Source organism: Melanotaenia boesemani, chromosome 9 (genome assembly GCF_017639745.1).
Source record: "Melanotaenia boesemani isolate fMelBoe1 chromosome 9, fMelBoe1.pri, whole genome shotgun sequence".
In the NCBI taxonomy this organism is placed as follows: domain Eukaryota; kingdom Metazoa; phylum Chordata; class Actinopteri; order Atheriniformes; family Melanotaeniidae; genus Melanotaenia; species Melanotaenia boesemani.
In genome coordinates this window covers 24,139,607-24,157,632 of record NC_055690.1, presented here as the reverse complement: position 1 = coordinate 24,157,632, position 18,026 = coordinate 24,139,607, and the positions used below count along the sequence as shown (strand labels likewise).

General features: G+C 37.5%; 1 protein-coding gene across 1 annotated transcript in view; it reads left to right on the top strand.

Annotated features, from left to right (window-relative positions):
• The window catches only part of LOC121645908 (cytoplasmic dynein 2 heavy chain 1), a 104,017-nt gene that overhangs the window by 61,743 nt on the left and 24,248 nt on the right, over positions 1 to 18,026 (top strand). The window contains exons 76-83 of the mRNA XM_041994683.1: positions 193 to 258; positions 377 to 427; positions 531 to 584; positions 833 to 964; positions 1,720 to 1,792; positions 9,626 to 9,786; positions 10,306 to 10,431; positions 16,826 to 16,936. Of these exons, the coding sequence (XP_041850617.1) occupies positions 193 to 258; positions 377 to 427; positions 531 to 584; positions 833 to 964; positions 1,720 to 1,792; positions 9,626 to 9,786; positions 10,306 to 10,431; positions 16,826 to 16,936 (774 nt within the window). The remainder of the gene's footprint in view (positions 1 to 192; positions 259 to 376; positions 428 to 530; positions 585 to 832; positions 965 to 1,719; positions 1,793 to 9,625; positions 9,787 to 10,305; positions 10,432 to 16,825; positions 16,937 to 18,026) is intronic.

Genomic DNA, 18,026 nt, shown 5'->3' with positions numbered 1-18,026 from the left:
TTCTAACAATCTTTTACAAATTCTGCAGGCTGAGATGCTTAACATAAGAGGCTACATCCATTTTTAAGTCTAGCTGGCAGACAAACCTTATGTTTTTTTATTTCTTTAGTTTGGACAAAGCCGAATATGATGTTGTCTTATGTGGTATAATTATAGATTAAATATGAAGATTTCTTCTTATCTCTGTCTCAGGCTGACCAGCTGATGTTTGCCATGTACTTTGTGAAAGGCATGTACCACCACCTCATCCAGGAAAATGTGAGTGATTTTGGATATATTTTAGGGGAGGATTATGGATTTTAACGACCAATTAAAAAATAGAGATTCTTTCTTTGAGCATGCCAGATGTCATCCCTCACCTCACTGTTTGTTGTAGGAGTGGGATGTCTTCACTGGATCAATTGTAGGAGACATGTTTAAGAAAGAGGCAAGTGTGTAGTTTTGTTTTTTTTTTTTTTTTTTTTTTTAAGAAAACAAACAAATAAACAAAAAAAGACATATTTTTCTGTCTTTCCTTTCCTTTTTAACAGGAGTTCCTATCTTGGATTGATCAGGAAAGGCATGGAGCAGTGGTCATTTTAAAAGTAAATACACTGAAATGTACCAAATCAATGCAACATTTCTTCAGTGTTAAATGGTAAAATTCTTTCACTGTAGATTGTAAATGCAGTGACTTTTAAAAGCACAACAATAACTGTTTGAAAGTTTTTTCAATAAAAGATATTTATGTTTGAAATCTAATGTCATTAGACATCCTTACTGAACAAAAGATATCTACTCATGTAATGTGATGACTCTCATCCTTTTAACTTGTACCACCTCTCTTTTACAGGTTACATTCCCAGCTCTCTACCAGACCCTGTGTTTGAGCAACTCAGACCTTTGGCTGTCCTTCTTGCAAAGCTCACAGTGTGAACAGGAAATCCCATCCTCCATTGCCAAGAAGATTAGTCTCTTCCAGCAGGTCAGCTTTCACTTAACTCCTTCACTGTGTGGCACTGAAACTAAATTATATTTCCCCCTTTTTTAGGGTTAAAAAAAGCTTTTAGTGATGTTTTTGATAAATTGTTCTGCTGTGATTAAAAAAATCATATATTATTTTTTAGAATGGATAGTGTGAGGCATCTTTCATTATCTAGACATTTTGCATATATTTACATCACTTGATTCACAGATCTAATTTTCACTTTTTAAGGTGTTCATGGAAGGATTTCTGCATTTTATGTTTCAGATTCATCTCATTATCCAACAAACATAAGTGTTACATGTCATTTGTGTGCAAACCAAGGACAAAGAAGTTTAACTAAATTTGTTCTGTTAGCATGAAACATTAAATGTACAGCTACATACAAATTGAATGGCAGTAGTAGTTACTTATGTTTTTAACTACTTTTGTTTTTTCACAGTTAGTAAGAAAACTGTCTTTAAACAATAGAATTTCAGACAGAACACCCCCCTAATGCTTTGAGATTGATTAAAGATTTAGCTAATCTCAGTACAAAGTTCAGTTGATTTGCTCATTTGCATTGTACATTGTGCACTTAAATCAAGTCAACTCACAGCCTTTAAGAGCTTGACAGTGGCTTTGAAAGCTAAAATGTTTCAGTATGTGACAGAGTCCTTCCACATAAAGGAGTTGGACCTTTTGTTTAACAAGAGTTATTAAAAACCTGCAGTTTCTTTCCCCCTCACTTTATTTTTGTTCTCTCCTCTCTCCAGCTCTTATTGGTTCAGGCAGTCAGACCCGACCGGCTGCAGAGCGCCATGACTGCCTTTGCCTCCCGTGCCCTGGGTAAGTGTTTCTTTTGTTGTTTTTATTTCTCCTCATATTCATCAGCATTTGAAAGGGTTCGAGGTCTGTTTCATTCTACTGCCTTGCACCAGAGTAACACATACAAATATTCATTTTCACTTTTTCTATTATAAAAGAGCAGGTAGCACATCAAATGTACAATAAGGAATTAAAATTTTAGCAACATTGACAAGGCTTCTTTTTCACCTTTATTTATCAGAGTAAGAGTCAAAATGCACATAGGTACTTCTCAATATACCTTTTAAACTCACTGTTGAACATACAAACAAAAAAATTGCCTGAAATGATGAAATAATGTTTCCCTTTATACAAAACAAGTCAAGAATGATGAGCTGTTGAAAGTGTGAACAAGATCTTCTTTTTTTCCACAATCACACTTTGATTTAGTGGATTTGATTGAGATGGGATAATGGCAGATAAGGATTATGAGTGAATGGCTTCCTTTCCCCCTTCAGGCTATTTTACCTTTGCACACATTCTGCTGTGTAGAGGTATGATTTGTTCTCTCTACTCCAGCCAAATGTTCTTAGATAGGGACATTACTGTGGAAATCTGAGCCATATTTTCCACTTCAGCTGTGTTATCTTTTATTATAAGATTTTTCTCTCGATCTTTTTTTAACATGTCTTTCAACTCTTTGAGCATGCCGCTTTCCTTGAGTAAATGCCACAAAAACGTATACACACACACACACACACATCCGTCTGTCTGTTCTGCTTTTTCAATGTCTGCCTTTCTTCCATGCAAAGACAAACACAGACAGAAATCCACTTCTTACACGCACACAGTTATGATCTCTAAAAAGTGGTAGCTTTCCTGTTTGCTTTATTCAGTCCAGATAATCCTGTGTTTGCTGGATTCTGACTGCACTGAATGTGAAGCTAATAGCTGGCGTCAAATGAAACGGCTATTCATGTTTCCAAACAAACATGTAAAATCAGTGACAAATGTGAACGATTGACACCTAGCGGTTGTGGTTTGTGTGAGTGGTTTTTGTGCAGTACATTGAGTAGCCTATGTATGAAATTTGCTACATAAAAAAGATTAGCTTGGCCTTGCCTTGCCTAGTGACAAATATACAGTATATATAGTATATAGATTGAGGTGTGTATTTTTATAATACTCTTGTTGCATGGTTTGGTCTCATAACCCATCAAATTAGTCATGAAGAATCTTCTTTCATTTTGCCACAACAACAGGAATTTCAGTATAAAACAAGCTGAAGTACTCAAAAAGGCCAGAGTAAACCAAGGCCAAAGACTCATCAAATGTCCATTTTTATCCTGTTTGAGCTGACCCCATCATGGGCCTGTGTTGCTTACAAGCTGAGGTGTGCCTACTGCAGACTACTCCCAAAGGATCTTTCAGCAATCATACGGTCAAACTAGACGAACCTTCTGGTTGTCTTACCTGAGTACGCACACCTGCCGATCACTGAACTCATCTGTCACTTCCTGTTTCAGCCATTCATCTGTGATGCTGAAGAGACATCAAGAAGGAGTTTTAGACAAAGAGCAGTAAGAACTTCAGGACAGGTGTTACTGTTTAAAAATGTAGAGGAGTTATCTGGTGTCATGAGTAAAAATTGACTAATGCCACCTAATTTCATGTAATTATCACTAATAAGTCGAATTTGTGACCATGTGAAAAATTAAATGCAAGCTGTGGCTTCTAATAGTGAAAAAATCATTTTCATGGGTTGACAAGTCATTAAAGAGCTAGCAAATAAAAAGTACATAACAGTAATTTGCTTAAATGGAGTAAAAGTAGATCATAAGTGAAGTCCACCATGCAAATAAAGTTAGGTACGAAGAGGAGATGAACACCAGCTACTTTAGGCTGATAGCAGGATTGGTAAAGTCCTGATGATAAAACCATCAAACATACATGACCTGCACACTTTGGAGACTTTGGCTGTTCGTCATCAGGCTCTTCTGTTTGTCTGTATCAACCAAGTCATGCTGATGCCTTGACCTCCTGTGCATGCATACATGTGAAAAAACAAGATACACCTTCTCTTGATTTTTTTTTATTAAGATTATACTCATTAGGACAGAATTCAAAGCCATCTGATTCTTACTAGGTTTTGAAACTGTAAATGCAACTTCAGATGAAAACCAACAGATGACACATCACAATGTATCGTTATTTACTGAATGAATGGAAAGAGAAAAAGAACTAATCGGTGTGCGAAGAACTTAGGTACAGTCTTTCTGCTTTCTTAGGAATTACATGAATAAGTAGAAACCTGGTATGGCGGATGAAATGCACTTAATTAACCAATCAACAGCAAATGTGAGTACTTCTATAAAAGCTTTGGCAGTTTACTGGTCTGGAGCATTCAGGTGTGTGTTAACACAATGATGAGAGGGGAAAGCATCAGCAGTGAGTTCAGAGCAGAAATAGTTTCTGACCATCATCCTGGGAAGGGTTATAAGGTGATTCCAAAACAATTTGGAACCCATCATTCCACAATGAAGAATATTACACACAAGTAGAAAAAATTCATAACAGCCATTGATCTGCCCAGAAATGGACATCACAGCCAGTTCACCTCAATGCAGCACCATGCAGTGCTCAGAGAAACTGGTAAAAACCCAAGCACTAAACCTTAGAACATACAGACCACAGTTAGCATTGTTGTTAAATGTTAAAGTTTATGACACAAAAATGAGGACAAAAAGACTGAGGCAGTATGGCTTGTTCGAAAGCCCGTTCTCTAAAAATAACACGACAGCATAGCTTAATGTTTGCAAAGTCACATCTGAACACACCACAAGACTCAAAAAACAGTGTCATTTGGACAGACAAGAGAAAAGTGGAGAAAGTTTGGCTGTAATCCAAAGCACCAGGTTTGGAGAAAACTAAGCGTAAAGCATATCTGCACAAATGCGACACCCCAACTGTCCAACATGCGCTTGAGAGCTGATGGTTTGGGCTTGTTTTGCAGACAGAAACTTGGCACCTTGCTGTCATTGGTAAACCTTGGAGTTCATAGTTGACTCAAAGTATTCTAAAGTCAAATGTGAGGCCATCTGTTCTACAGCAAGAACTTGGTCAGAGACCAATCGTGTCAAACAGAAAACCATTACTTCAAGTTATTGCTGCTAGAGGTAGTCCTACAAGTCCATACACTGCTTCTGTATTTGGATTAGTTTTCTTAGATAAATTATGCTCTTATGTTTACTTAATTCCCCATTTTTTTGGTTAAAGACTTGGTAAAGACCTAAGACATGGTTAAGATCTGGCAAATGTTTTATGTTTTTATACATAACTCATGAAAAATTTTTAGAATTGTAACATGATGAACTTTCTCTTTTTGCTGTCTTTTACCTGCATAAATGGTCTATATCCATGTAGTTTAGCTATTATCTGGCAGTCAGAGAAGAAAACTTGAATGATTCTTGTGTGTATGAGTGCTGCTTGTTAGGTGTGTAGAACTCCCTTGCTTGGATGAGCAGAAATAGATGTTAAAGTGCTTGTTGGACATGCTCATGCCACTCATGATCCAGTTAGTCACAAAGGGTAAATATAAGTTTCCAGAGGATAGTATTAAAATATAAATATATTTCCACAAAAGCTGTAACTCTGATTAAATTAAACACAGATGCCAAATAAAGCCATGGAACCAATTTACAATACTCATAAACTCAAAATCCCATGAACATTATAAAGATTTCAGTGCTATGTAAATTCTAGGCTGACTTTAAAAAAATTAAAGTTCTCTGAAATGGTTCCACAATTATTAGGTATAGATGGTCACAGGTTGGTGAACCTCTTCCCATCTTTACATTTGAGGGGCTCTGCCTCTGTAAAATGCTCCTTTCATACCCAATATTGTTACTTACTTATTGGCTATTAACCTAATTACTAGTCAGACGCTCCTCCAGTTGGTTTTGATTTGTGCCAATTACGTTTCCACCTTTTTGCCACTCTTGTTCCAACTTTTTTTTAGATGCATTGCATGCAGTCACAAAATGAGCTAATATTCTCCATGAAAGGTGAAACATCTTAGTCACCTTAGTCAGATATGCTGTTTATATTCTGTTGTGAATAAAATATTGCTTAATGAGGTTTGCAAATCATTTCATTACGTTTTTTTTTTTTTTTTTTTACATTTTACACAGCATCCCAACATTTTTGGAATTAGAATTGTAAATAAATTAAAAATGCTGTATCTGCCTCAATTTATGACCTTCAAATGAAAAAATGCCTACTGCAGACAGACTGGAGGCCTTTTACCCTCACTGGAAACTGTGAAATAATACTTTATTGTGCATACTGAACCAATAAGAGTCAGAGTTAATATTGGCTCAGAAGAGTTGTGTCTGTGGAAGTTGTCAGCAATTGTGAGGTACTCAATTTATTTAAATATCTGTCCACTATGCCAGAAATTATATTGATTGTCAAGCTCAGGATTTTTGTCAAGGTCAGTAATGAACTGTCAGACTTCTTAAGGCCACAGCGACAAGGACTCCTCAAAGTGCCTGACATTATAAACATCTTGAACATTCACTCATGACAACTGAGCAAGTCCATTTGCTATTGAGGACCTTCAATTTGGTTGAAATGGCTACATCTAGAGACAGCGATTCAGTGGATCCTTAGTTTAGATTGTGTTGCCAATTAACTGTTAAATCTACATACTTGAATGACCATTTATCACTAAGTTTGCTTGCTAAAATATAGCTTCTTACTTGTTAGTTTTGTTGCACTTCATCCTCTGTCTGCCTTCCTCTGCCCCTCTGTTACACAACCCCAGTGTGGGGTATTTGATAGAATTTGTATCCACTATAATATCAATTGATTGCATCTGAATCATTTTGAGTCCTCAGGATTACCTTTAAGTTTAACTTTAATTATTTTCAGCAAAACCTTGGGCCGTTAAATTTCAAGACTCACAATCTGTCAACAAACTGCATACACGACGAATGCACGCACTTAAATTTGCCAGTCAAGTATTTCTCAACAGATCTGGTGTTAGAGTGTTAGTCTTAGCTGGGTTCACTCTGTGTGTGTATGTGAGCTCTCAGGGTTTTCGTGTCTCAAGGTGTTATTGAGTACTACTGTTGTCAGAAAAGGCAGACATTGTGGGGAAAAACAAGGGTGGCCACTTCATCGCCTGAAGCTGGTCAATATAAACAGAGGTGTATATTTATGGAGGTAACAGAGGCTTTGTACTGTCTCTCTGATATTTTTACTTTAGCATGTCACATATGTTTCACTTAAGACCTCAGGCAACTGTCAGTTTGTGAAAAAAATGCATATGCCTCTATAAATGCACAAATGAAAGTAGAAATCTATTAGCAAACTATTTTTTAACATGTTTCTCAATGCTTATGTTGCTCTTAAAATATAAAACTGCCCCGTGTGGCACTCAGACTCATGACCCTCTAAAATGAGGATTGAAGTGGCACTTTTTTAATGTGACGTTTAGTATTATTTTCCCTTCACAAACAATGGTTTAGTTTTTACTGTAATTACCCACAAGCCAGCATGCAAGAAGGGAATACAAGTCCTCATTTAAAGGTTAATTTACTATATTAAAGCATTAGTTCTATTTCACCAGTTCTGGACAAATCTGCTAACAGCATTTAATAAAATGACACATTTTCACTTTTCAGTAGGCATTTAAAATGCACAGTTAAAATGGAAGTTAAAGATTCCCTGTATGGACTCCATATGTCATCTGGTGACAGAGATGAAAATGATGCAGAAAAAATATCCATATATTAACCATCTAGTCCTACTACTATTAAAATATTTCATATTTCATTGAAGTTAATTTGTCTCATCCTCAATTAAAATTTTAAGTAATCTCTTTAATACAAGATAGGTTGTGCAACACATCTCTTGTGGACAGTTGTTTTTATTTCTAGCTTTCCTCCCATTATTCCCCCAACCATTAAGTATTGAGTAATGTAAACTGCTGTCTGGTGTAGAGTATGCTTTTTATTCCAGTTGGATTTTGATACTAATCTTATTATCTTGTCACTGTTTTTAATGTCAAGTCTGTTATTTTTATGGTTTTTATTATTGATTGATTAAAGTCTATCTATTGATCTTTGAGAAGTCGGATTACATAACAGCATATGTGGGTGTTACATGTGTACTTTCTGTCTTTACTCCATAGACTGTGGGTGTTAGACATACTATCTCTGTCGTAATTATTTTATTTAGCATGCTGGTTTATTCCTCGAAAGCCCAAGTGTCACATCTTATTCTCTTTTCTTGTTTGTCTGCGGGCAATTTTAATAAAACAAACATTCATGAGTACAGAGATTGTTCTTGATCTTCTTGAACCCCGTATGAACTCACGCACTAAGTGCATGTACAATGCATAGGGTAGGTGGGATTGCGTGTGGATCTGAATGAAAAATAACCTGAGACAGACAGATGGGAAAAAATAGAAAAGTAGGAAAGAAGAAGAAGATTTTGTGTGTATGCGTATGTGTTTTTGGCTCTAAATCAGTATGCTAATGAGGCATGGTCTGTAATCCTCTTACAGCTAATCTCACTCAATCCCTCCAGTCCAGGCTTGGGCACTGCTCACACACACAGGCATGCCTGAGTGAACACAACACACAGACACACACACATGCACATGGCAAAATACAAAATATTTTACGCATACATATACAACAATTTTAATAGAGCTTTAAAAAAAAAAAAAAAGGCTAAGAATGAAAATCTAAATGCTCATATTGTCAAAAGTTGTTTGACCACATGTCTGTTGGCCTCGACGGGAGAGTTTAAGCTTAAGAAAACTGGTACTGTCATCTTCTAGGTTCATCATTGCCCTGATTCCTGATTGTGTGTGATAAAGGGCCAAGGTGATCTTTGCTGTTCATAGGCAGAGGATGCTGGTCTGCAGCATGAATACTGATTATCTCTCCATGTCAAAGGCAGTTGTGTATGTATTTGTGCATGTTATCCAAATGTTTCTTTTCCTTCTTTTTTTTTATTATTGCAGACTGAAATCACAAGTGATGTGGTCAAATTCCTGTTTTTCTTATTGTTGCCATAGTGATGCAGCAAAAGGTCGTTCTGAGACCTTGTATGTACTTCAGTGCAGCACATTGCATTTTGTAGAAGACACCTAAAGAATGTTTATGCTGGGACATTTGCTTCGACTGGTGAGGACAGTTCCATGTGCATGTGAGAGGGGTATTTGCTAGATTCACAAGAAGCATTCAGTTAGAGATTTCTAACATATATGCTGAAGCTGTGTGTGCCTGTATCCCTGCATTTGTGTCACTATTAACTCATATCAGATATGCAAATCAATATATTACAGCAGAATCAAAACCTGACAAAATAGATGCAAAAATACTCACACACTTTGACACACTCATATGAGCCTGGCCACTCAACACCAAGGTAACATGGTGTAAGTCTGTTGTATGTGGTGAAATTAGATACCTATATAGCACTCAATGTGTAAAGAACAAATAACCATTCCAGTCGCTTTCTTTTTTAGTGTCCTTTTATGTTCTATTCACCCCCTTCCTCCATTTGCCAGTCTTACTCCCTTTCAAATACACTAAATGTATCTTTGCTGATGTTCATTACCCTTTTACTCAGTTCTACTCTTTTGTCCCTCTAGGAGCCTATATAGGTAGTATATCATTTTTACTATGACAGTAATTTGGATAATTATATTATAAATATAATATATATTTGTACCAGTTACCATATTTAACGAGCTCCTCAGTCCTTTAAGGGTTAAAGGAAAATGTTAAAAAGATGTCTTACAGATCTATCTTTCACACTCCTTGTTCTCATCATGTCTTCTTCTCCTGCTCTCTGCAGGTATGAGAGAGCTCTCCCCACCTCCTCTGAATCTGCGGCGTCTCTACACTGAAACAATGGAGTGGGAGCCAGTGTTAATCATCATCTCTCCAGGGGCAGACCCATCCCAGGAGCTTGCAGAACTAGCAGCAGAGACTGTTGGCAGGGACAGCTATCATGAGGTACTAAATGACAGAATGTTTGAAGTTAAAGTAGATTAACAAGTTCAAGGTTTTGTTTTTCTTTTCTTTTCGCAGACTAACAAAAGCTTGCTACTACTTCTTTAACATTTTTTTGTAAAACAGCTTTGGGGTATAACTGGGAATACCAGTAATACCTGTGGCCAGTGGAGTTATTCACTTGTAATTCATTTCACATATTCATTGGACCACCTTTACCTTTGATTATAGTATACATTCACTGCAGCAGTCTCCTTGTATGGGTGTTAAAAGTAAAATGTCATTACATTTCAATTACCCATGCATACATCTGATCAGCAATGGATGACTTCCTATTGTTTGGAAGCTCTATTGAGAATAATCTCACCTTGCTTCCTTGCTGAGTACAGACACTAATTAAAATACTGAGTCAGATTTCAGACCCCTAACATATGAGGAATTGCAAGGTAGAATGAAAATTTCCATCACACTGATTTAATTTCTTAGCCCCTGCCACATCCACCACTTTCTCTATTCGTCTAGATCTCCATGGGTCAGGGACAAGCTGATGTGGCCTTAGCCACACTCCGAGAATGTTCCCGAAATGGAGAGTGGCTTTGCCTGAAAAATCTTCATCTTGTCACAGTCTGGCTACCCCTACTGGAAAAAGTAAGTACTTATTGTGTGTGTATTTTTGTGTGAGGAAAAACTAGAGAGACAGCTGTTAATATGCATCTGTGTGTGTGTGTGTGTGTCTGACTTGATTTTTTAATTTTTCTGTTTCTCCCTGTACTTTAGGCTTTTTGCTTGATAATGAAGGGCAGTGTGGGATAATGCACTGTTTGTAATTAGCGAACAATTACACTTGAGAAAGACTATGGGCCTGATTTACTAAAATAAAGAGTGCAAAAATGTGTGTATGCAAATAGATTGCACATGCTGTTTCTTCATAATTTGCAAGTGATCAACTAAGAATGATTGCGCAATTGATAACAGGTGCAAGCAGCAGTATTCAAATGAGGATTCCACGTTTGTCAGAGTTTAGAAGGAGAACAGGAATGATTCAAACACAAAATGAAGCTGAGATAGAGATATTACTGGAAGAGGGAAATAAAACTATTGCCGAGCTCCAGTAAAGAAATCTGTATGTAAACGGAGTGAATTCAATATGGGGGAGTATTTGTTTAAAAGTAAATGCAGTTTTGCAAAACAAGAAGAACACTAGAGGAAGTTAAGAGGGGGTGGCAAGATATAAGACAAAGTAGAAAAGAAAAAAATTGCTTAAATAATAAAACATCGGCAAATAAGATAAATGGGAGGCCAGCAGAAGAGGTGCCTCTGAACTAGTGTTAATTTTATCAGCCATTTTTAAATTTAGTCTCAGTTTTAGTCCAGTTTCAATCATGCTTATTAGTTTTTATCACATTTAGTCAACCTCATCCTGTTTTTGTTTAGTCAAGTTTTAGTCGACTATAAGTCAAGCATTTTAGTCTTTATTTTAGTCCAAGAAAACATAGTTTTATTTGTTTAGTTTTAGTCAACAAAAACTGTAGTCAGGACAATTATTTTACCCTTTTACTTTTTTTGTCAGCAGATAATGTTGAACTTCGTTAGAAGTATATTACATTGTTAGTAGTTAGTAGAATATTGTTAAATGAAGTTTAACATTATTAAACTACATGTATCCATTTAAACCATATAATCAATTTAAAACTCATACTTAAAACAAAACTTTCTTATTTAATGCAGAAATAATTGCAGACATTATGTTTACATGCATTCATTTATATTAATGTTGATGCCATTTTACATCAAATGTCCTTGTGATGGTAACCTGAAGACAAACAGAACAGAATTTTATGTCACCAAATAAATACATTGGGATGCAAACTCCTACAATTCTACTTACTTTTATACCACATTTAGGCTATTTCATGTATGAAAATGTAGGTTAAAGTTGTTTCGAATTAAGTGTGGCTTATTATTTTATTTTATCTAGATCTAGATTTTAGAACATTTTAGTTTTTATCCTGTGTCCATGTGTAGCTGCTCAGGTGTTTTGTGTTCACCATAGTTCACTTGCAGCTCCTAGCTCATACTTCTGTCTGCTTTAATTAAACTTGCAATCCAACTGAAAACATAGTTGCCTGACCAGTATGACGTATCTAAGTTAGCATAAATTCAGCTTCAAACACAATTCTATCAACAAGTGGTCACTACATGCTAAGAAGCTAATGTAAGTTAGCTAGCCACACACAATATCAACAAGTTGCTGCAGCTGAGAGCTGTGTGTTGCTGGTGTTTTTGGACAGGGTTAGGGGTCTGTGCAGCACTGACTCCACATTGAAAAGAGTTAACTATGTTCATTCACGTCAGTCTCCAAAGTCTCCAATACTACCAGAAACTACAGAAAAGGTCGCTAGATTTGTCGCTAGTCGCTTTTGTGAAAAAAAAGGTTGCTATAGGGGTATGAGAACTCACTAAATATAGCGACAACTTCGCTAAGTTGGCAACACTGAGGGGGTGTGTCACTGTGTGTGTGGCGGAAGAGCCGAGGAGGAGGCGGAGGAGACAGGATTTGACAAAATCATATCGTATAATAATAATATAATTTTCGTCTCATCTTTGTTCGTGAACTAAAATGTCCATAGATTTTAGCACAGTTTTTATTTAGTGAACTGCATTTTCGTCTTGTCTTTATTAGTCCATGAAAATGCACTCTGATTTAGTCACAGTTAGTTTATTAATGGGGGTTTTAGTCTTGTCTAGTCTAGTTTTCGTCCGGTGAAAAATGTGCGTTGACGAAGATATTTTCGTTTAGTTTTCCATAATGAAATTAACGCTACTCTGAACAACATTAAGCAACAGGTGCAGCTCACCTACTGGAGGCGCAGATAACTGCACCGCGTTACGACTATGTCACGGTTTTGTACTGACCTTTGCGGCGGGTCACTTCACACCGGGAGCGTGTCAGAAGCGGAGCACCCGCAAGTGCAGTCTGCCTAGCTGGATTGGTGATTTGAGATTTGAGAATCTTGTGATTCTTCACATCCAGGATAAACATCTTGTTGTCCATGATGGAAAAAGCGCAAATCTGTACGAGGGCTTTTATTTTAAAAATTATTGGAAGCTTTTACACTGCTCCCATGTCTGATTTCCTGTCTGGCTCTGGATGCGTGCTTGTCAAAAATAGACTGGCGTATGTTTAGCAGAGAGCCGCAAAAAGGCGGTTCCGGGACGCTGCTGGCCACAGCACACTCAGTGTGAACCAGATGGCTGCATGTAGCTGTGGAGGCCACAGTGCAGCTGTGTACACGCACTCAGAGGAAACTGATAGAGCCGGTTCCAGAACAAAGTATGTGCACAGTAAAAAACACGGTTTCTCAATGACAACACAATAGTTTTTATTGAAAAACATAACAAAAATGAACGTGCTTCCTGTGGCAACTTTTGTCACAATAGTTGTAATTTACCATTCCAACAAAATATCTGTTTTATGTGGAGAATCTTTACCAAGAGTACCCTGGCTTTAGGGCCCTAGAAAGGGGGAAGAGTGCAGCACAGGAGAGACGCATGCTGGAAGAGAAGACCGTGCTGTGTGTAACCTGTGCAAACGAAACATCCAAGTTCGATGTGACATTAGCAAAAAAAAAGGGGAAAATACAGAATTAATGTCAGCTTTTATTACCATTAAGCTACAGTGGCTGTGAATGTTCTGTTTGTCTAGAATAAACTTGTGTTGTGATTTCTGTTATGTTGATTGTTATTGAAGAGTGAAAACTAAATGCATGGCCCTCACTGCTCATGAGAAGTTATTCTGAATCAGAGTGGTGCACGTCTGCAGCATTAGGCTGTTGCCCTGCACAGGGCCTGTGGTTGTGGTCATTCTCCTAATCGTCTTCCTCCTCCATCTCCGTGGCATCATGCTTCATCCAATGACATTTTGTAATACAATGTGGGCCACATTGTATCGGTGTTGGGTTGAGTACAGGTGTCAAGAGGAAGGGGTGAAGAAGGTAATGCACCATCACCTTCAAATAGAATATTATCACATTTGTCAATAATGTGAGGAATGATTCTTATAGTTGTGCAACGCACCTTCCTTAATGCCACCATCACCACATTTGCCATCTCTCAACTTTGAAAAAAGAATACTGTTCACATCCTCAGGATGAGAGAATCGTGTACTGACCTTGAAGATTTTTCCACAAAGTTTGTTATATCCCTTTTGAGTCACACACAACTTAAAGAATGTGTGTGTTTTCTGTTCCTGTAAACAAACTGAGGGGGGAACAAGTTGCACATGGGTACAATCTTGAGGACAAGCTGTCACATCTCTGCCACGCCATCTCAACGATGTACTCAACACTACACCACCCCATCCTTCTCCACAAGATGACCCCATGTGGAGACACACATGTAAAAAACTAAACGTGCATTTTGTACTAAAGGTGGGAAAGTACCTACCACACCTACTCAACTAACCCTTACATTTTGTGTCATGGATTTTCTTGAATAAATTCATGTGAAAACTTCCATTAAGTTCTTCTCTGAATACAATTTTGTCATGGATTTTTAAAGTTTGGCTGTCAGAAAGTTTATTATTGAGATAAACACTCTGAGGGAATTTCATTTAAGCCATCATTCCTACTTTTATTGACACAGGATAACAGGACTCCTAAAGCAGAGTCAGATATCTGTGTCCATGAAAGCAAGTCATCAGTCCATGGTGAGACAAATATTGTTCCCTCACATCATCTCAAGTCCACCATACCAGGTGGAGTTGGGGGGAAAGGTCATAGGAAAAGGGCAGGCAGGAGGACATTGTGTACTAATGATGTGTATGTAATTCCTTGTCAGCCTCTTAATGTTTATTTGCAATAACACACACAGACACACTCATGCACATTCTGCAGCCTGCCTAAATTACCATATCTAAAATCACCCCGTGTCCTTTGCCTGCACATACACATTTTGCATTCCACCTGTCAGGACGCATTAACCGCTGCAGTGCTATGTGCCCGTGTGCAGTTCTCTCTGGACATACAGTATATATGTGTGTCTGTGCATGTCTGTTTGGGACAAGTGGATAGCTGTGTGTGCCACATTGCTTGTAAATTCTGTGTTTATTGTTGTGAGGTTAGGCTCTTGTGTTACATGAGTGGGTTTATCTTTACCCTGCACTTTCTTTGATTAGTTTGTGTTCACATGTTTTTCCTGCTGTTCTTGTATTGTCTGACCATAGTAGGTCATTTCTCACTAGAGGCACAGCTGTTGGTCTGATTGGTTGGTGCGTGTGTGTGTGTGTGTGGGGGGGTATTCTCATTTGAGTATATGTACTCTGGGGTTAGCCAGAAATTCCCTTTCTCTCTGGCCCGTTCCATGTTGTGGCTAAAATCTTGACTTATTACAACCCTCCTCTTTTATTTTTTAACCTTTCCATGTTAATATCTCCTCTCCATTCTTTTTTCTTCCACCTTGTATTTTATTTTGTGTCCGGTTACTTACACCTTTACATCTGCAGCTCTTTACCAGCTCTTCTTGGCAATGTCTTTTCCCCCTTCCTTTATTGTATGACTAAAACTCTGTTTTTTTTTTTTGTTTTTTTTTTTTGTCTTTCTGTCTCTTTTGCTCTCTGTTTCTTAGTCTCGCTTTCTGCGCATCCACCAATAAGTTTAGGGTCTCAGCAGTCAAGCTTGAAATGAAAAACTGACATAACATGAGGAACAAGGGAGGCAGGGGCATAGGAAAGAAAAATCAAGAAACTACAGATGTGAAAGCAAGAAGTAGGAAAAATTCTGTGAGCCAGATTGAGCAGGTTGAAATTCTACATAGAGAAGTTTTTGCTGTAGTATCTGCTTGCGTTTCTGTGGCTTTGCCCATCTGCTCAGTCTTAATGTATCTTTTAGTGTTACTTCAACATTTCCCTGCTTCTTTTTGCCATCTGTTTTTGCCGTGTTTGCCTCCATGTCCAAAGCAGTTGGTCAGTTAAGGATAGAAACATGAAGACTCAAAAGAAGAGTGGTCTGTGTTCATAATTTAAGTTGACAGAGCAGATGCCCATTCATATTCTTCCTCTTACTCTGTTTTCTGTCATATTATTCACTACACATACTTCATCCATCTCCCCGTGATCTTTCCCTCAGCAAATCTATAAGCTTGTTTGTATCACATTGTAGCGAAATATTGAAAAATTTGTTTTGATGCAGGACTTTTTGTATCAATTAGTATGTTTCAGAGTTGCATTTGTGCTAATACATCTATAATCCATGTTTAAAATATGGTGCAGGGATTTTATCAGGAGTCACTGCATCTAATGATTCTTATCACTAGTGTGCAGACACAAACCCTGCTGAAAATCTGTTTATCTGTCAGCGCTTGGGTGGTGTGGCTTTCACACTCTGAACTGCATCAATGTATTCCAACAAAGATAAAAAAAAAAGCGATTTTTATTCTCCTTCCACCTTAATCCTCCCTGCTACATTTCTGTCTGTTGTTTTCAATTATGTCTTGCATCTTTCTGTGATTCTGTTATTTGGTACAGTGGAACCCTCATTAACAACAAACACGTGCAATCAGAGACCGAAGAGTTTCCTTTGAGGGATGTCACTACTTGTGTGCTTTGATTGTCTGTGATCATGTGAACTTCCGAGATAATGAATTAAACTTTAAATGATGCAGAAACACATTGATTACAGTTCAGTGTGTGTGTGTCCTTGTGTTTGAGTGCCCAATCAGATGACTCAAGACCCAGAGCAGCATGCTATTTTTAACTGAGGAAAGAATGCAAGAAAAGTAAGATAAAAAAAGAGCTGAAAATTGAGACAGCAGTAATGACTGGGAAAAGAAGAGTCTTCACTTAATTTTTCATTTGTTTTCAACACAAATCATTTGTTTTTCGTTGTCTCAGATCTTATTTAAATTCAGATTTGATTCAACATTAGTCATAGATGTATGTTTACAGTCACTTCGCCTAACAGCTGTATCACTGCTTGATCACTGTGGTCGTATTTCTGCATATTTCAGTGTGATTAATACATCTATGTCTGATCCTCCACCACAGGAACTAAATGTGCTGCGACCCAAAGCAAGCTTCCGTCTCTGGCTGACAGCAGAAGTTCACCCCAAGTTTCCTCCCATTTTGTTGCAGTCCAGCCTTAAGATCACGTATGAGGTAGTGACACACACACAGACGCACAGAACAAACAGCACCATAATAATCCCACAGTAAAAATGAAATGTGGCTGGATATGTTGTCCTACTTCTCACCATAACTTTCCACACAAACCCAATCTGACACACCTCTGCTTTTATAAACAGTATTTCTAATTATTGTCATCTCCCTCCCTAACTGTTGATTGCATGTGCGGTATCCATATGTGTCTTCTCTAGTCTATATAATCTGTAAGAAGAGCCAGAAGCCCACAGCTTGTGTGCAAGTAATGCATGCTTTAGTGCTCAATGTGTTCTTGATGGGAGTCATGCTCATGGGGTTAGCTGCTTCAGCAGCCAAGCATGCTGCACAAACAGCCTCTGTCTGTCTGCCTTTCTCTTTGTCTATAAGCCTACTTCTCCCTTTTTTTTTTTTTTTTCTTCTCAGACACACTCACACACTTCTTCATGTGCAAGCTTATCAACCCAGTCTGCACACATCCCGAGCACTTTGGATTTTATAAACATGGTTTACAAAATTTGATGTGGAACCAAATAAGCACATTCAGTCTAATAAGGTAGCAGCATATGCAGTAGACTGGCCAATTTTGGCAAATCTAAGTTGATGTTTTTGTATATTATCGAAATCCCCAGATGGAGACAGCAAATGTTCAGTATGGCGAATAGTGTCTGAACCAGCATCAGTGCATTCTCATTGGTTTTATTTATAAACTGAACATATTGTTGGCCTAAGAATGACATTTTAGGGAACTGTTTCAAAAAGGTGTTACAGTTAAATGTAGCATTTCTGTGTGTTATGTTGGACTATGGCAGGTAATTTGTTAAATTTGAAAAGGTTTTTTTTTTTTTTGCATGTGATAAAATCTTTTTTTTTTAAGTTTGTTCTGAGTATGTGTATAGTCAGACGTGTCCAGTTTTTCTCTCTCTCTCTCTTTTTTTTTTGTCTTGTTGCTTTTGTTGCAGTTATTGAGTGAAAGAATTGCCTTAAAAGATTTCTGTTTGTAGGTATAGGTAAAGCATTGTTAGACTTTCTGATCTGATTATTTTTCCCTTTTTTAAATTTTGCGTATGATTACATAAAAAAAAAAAAC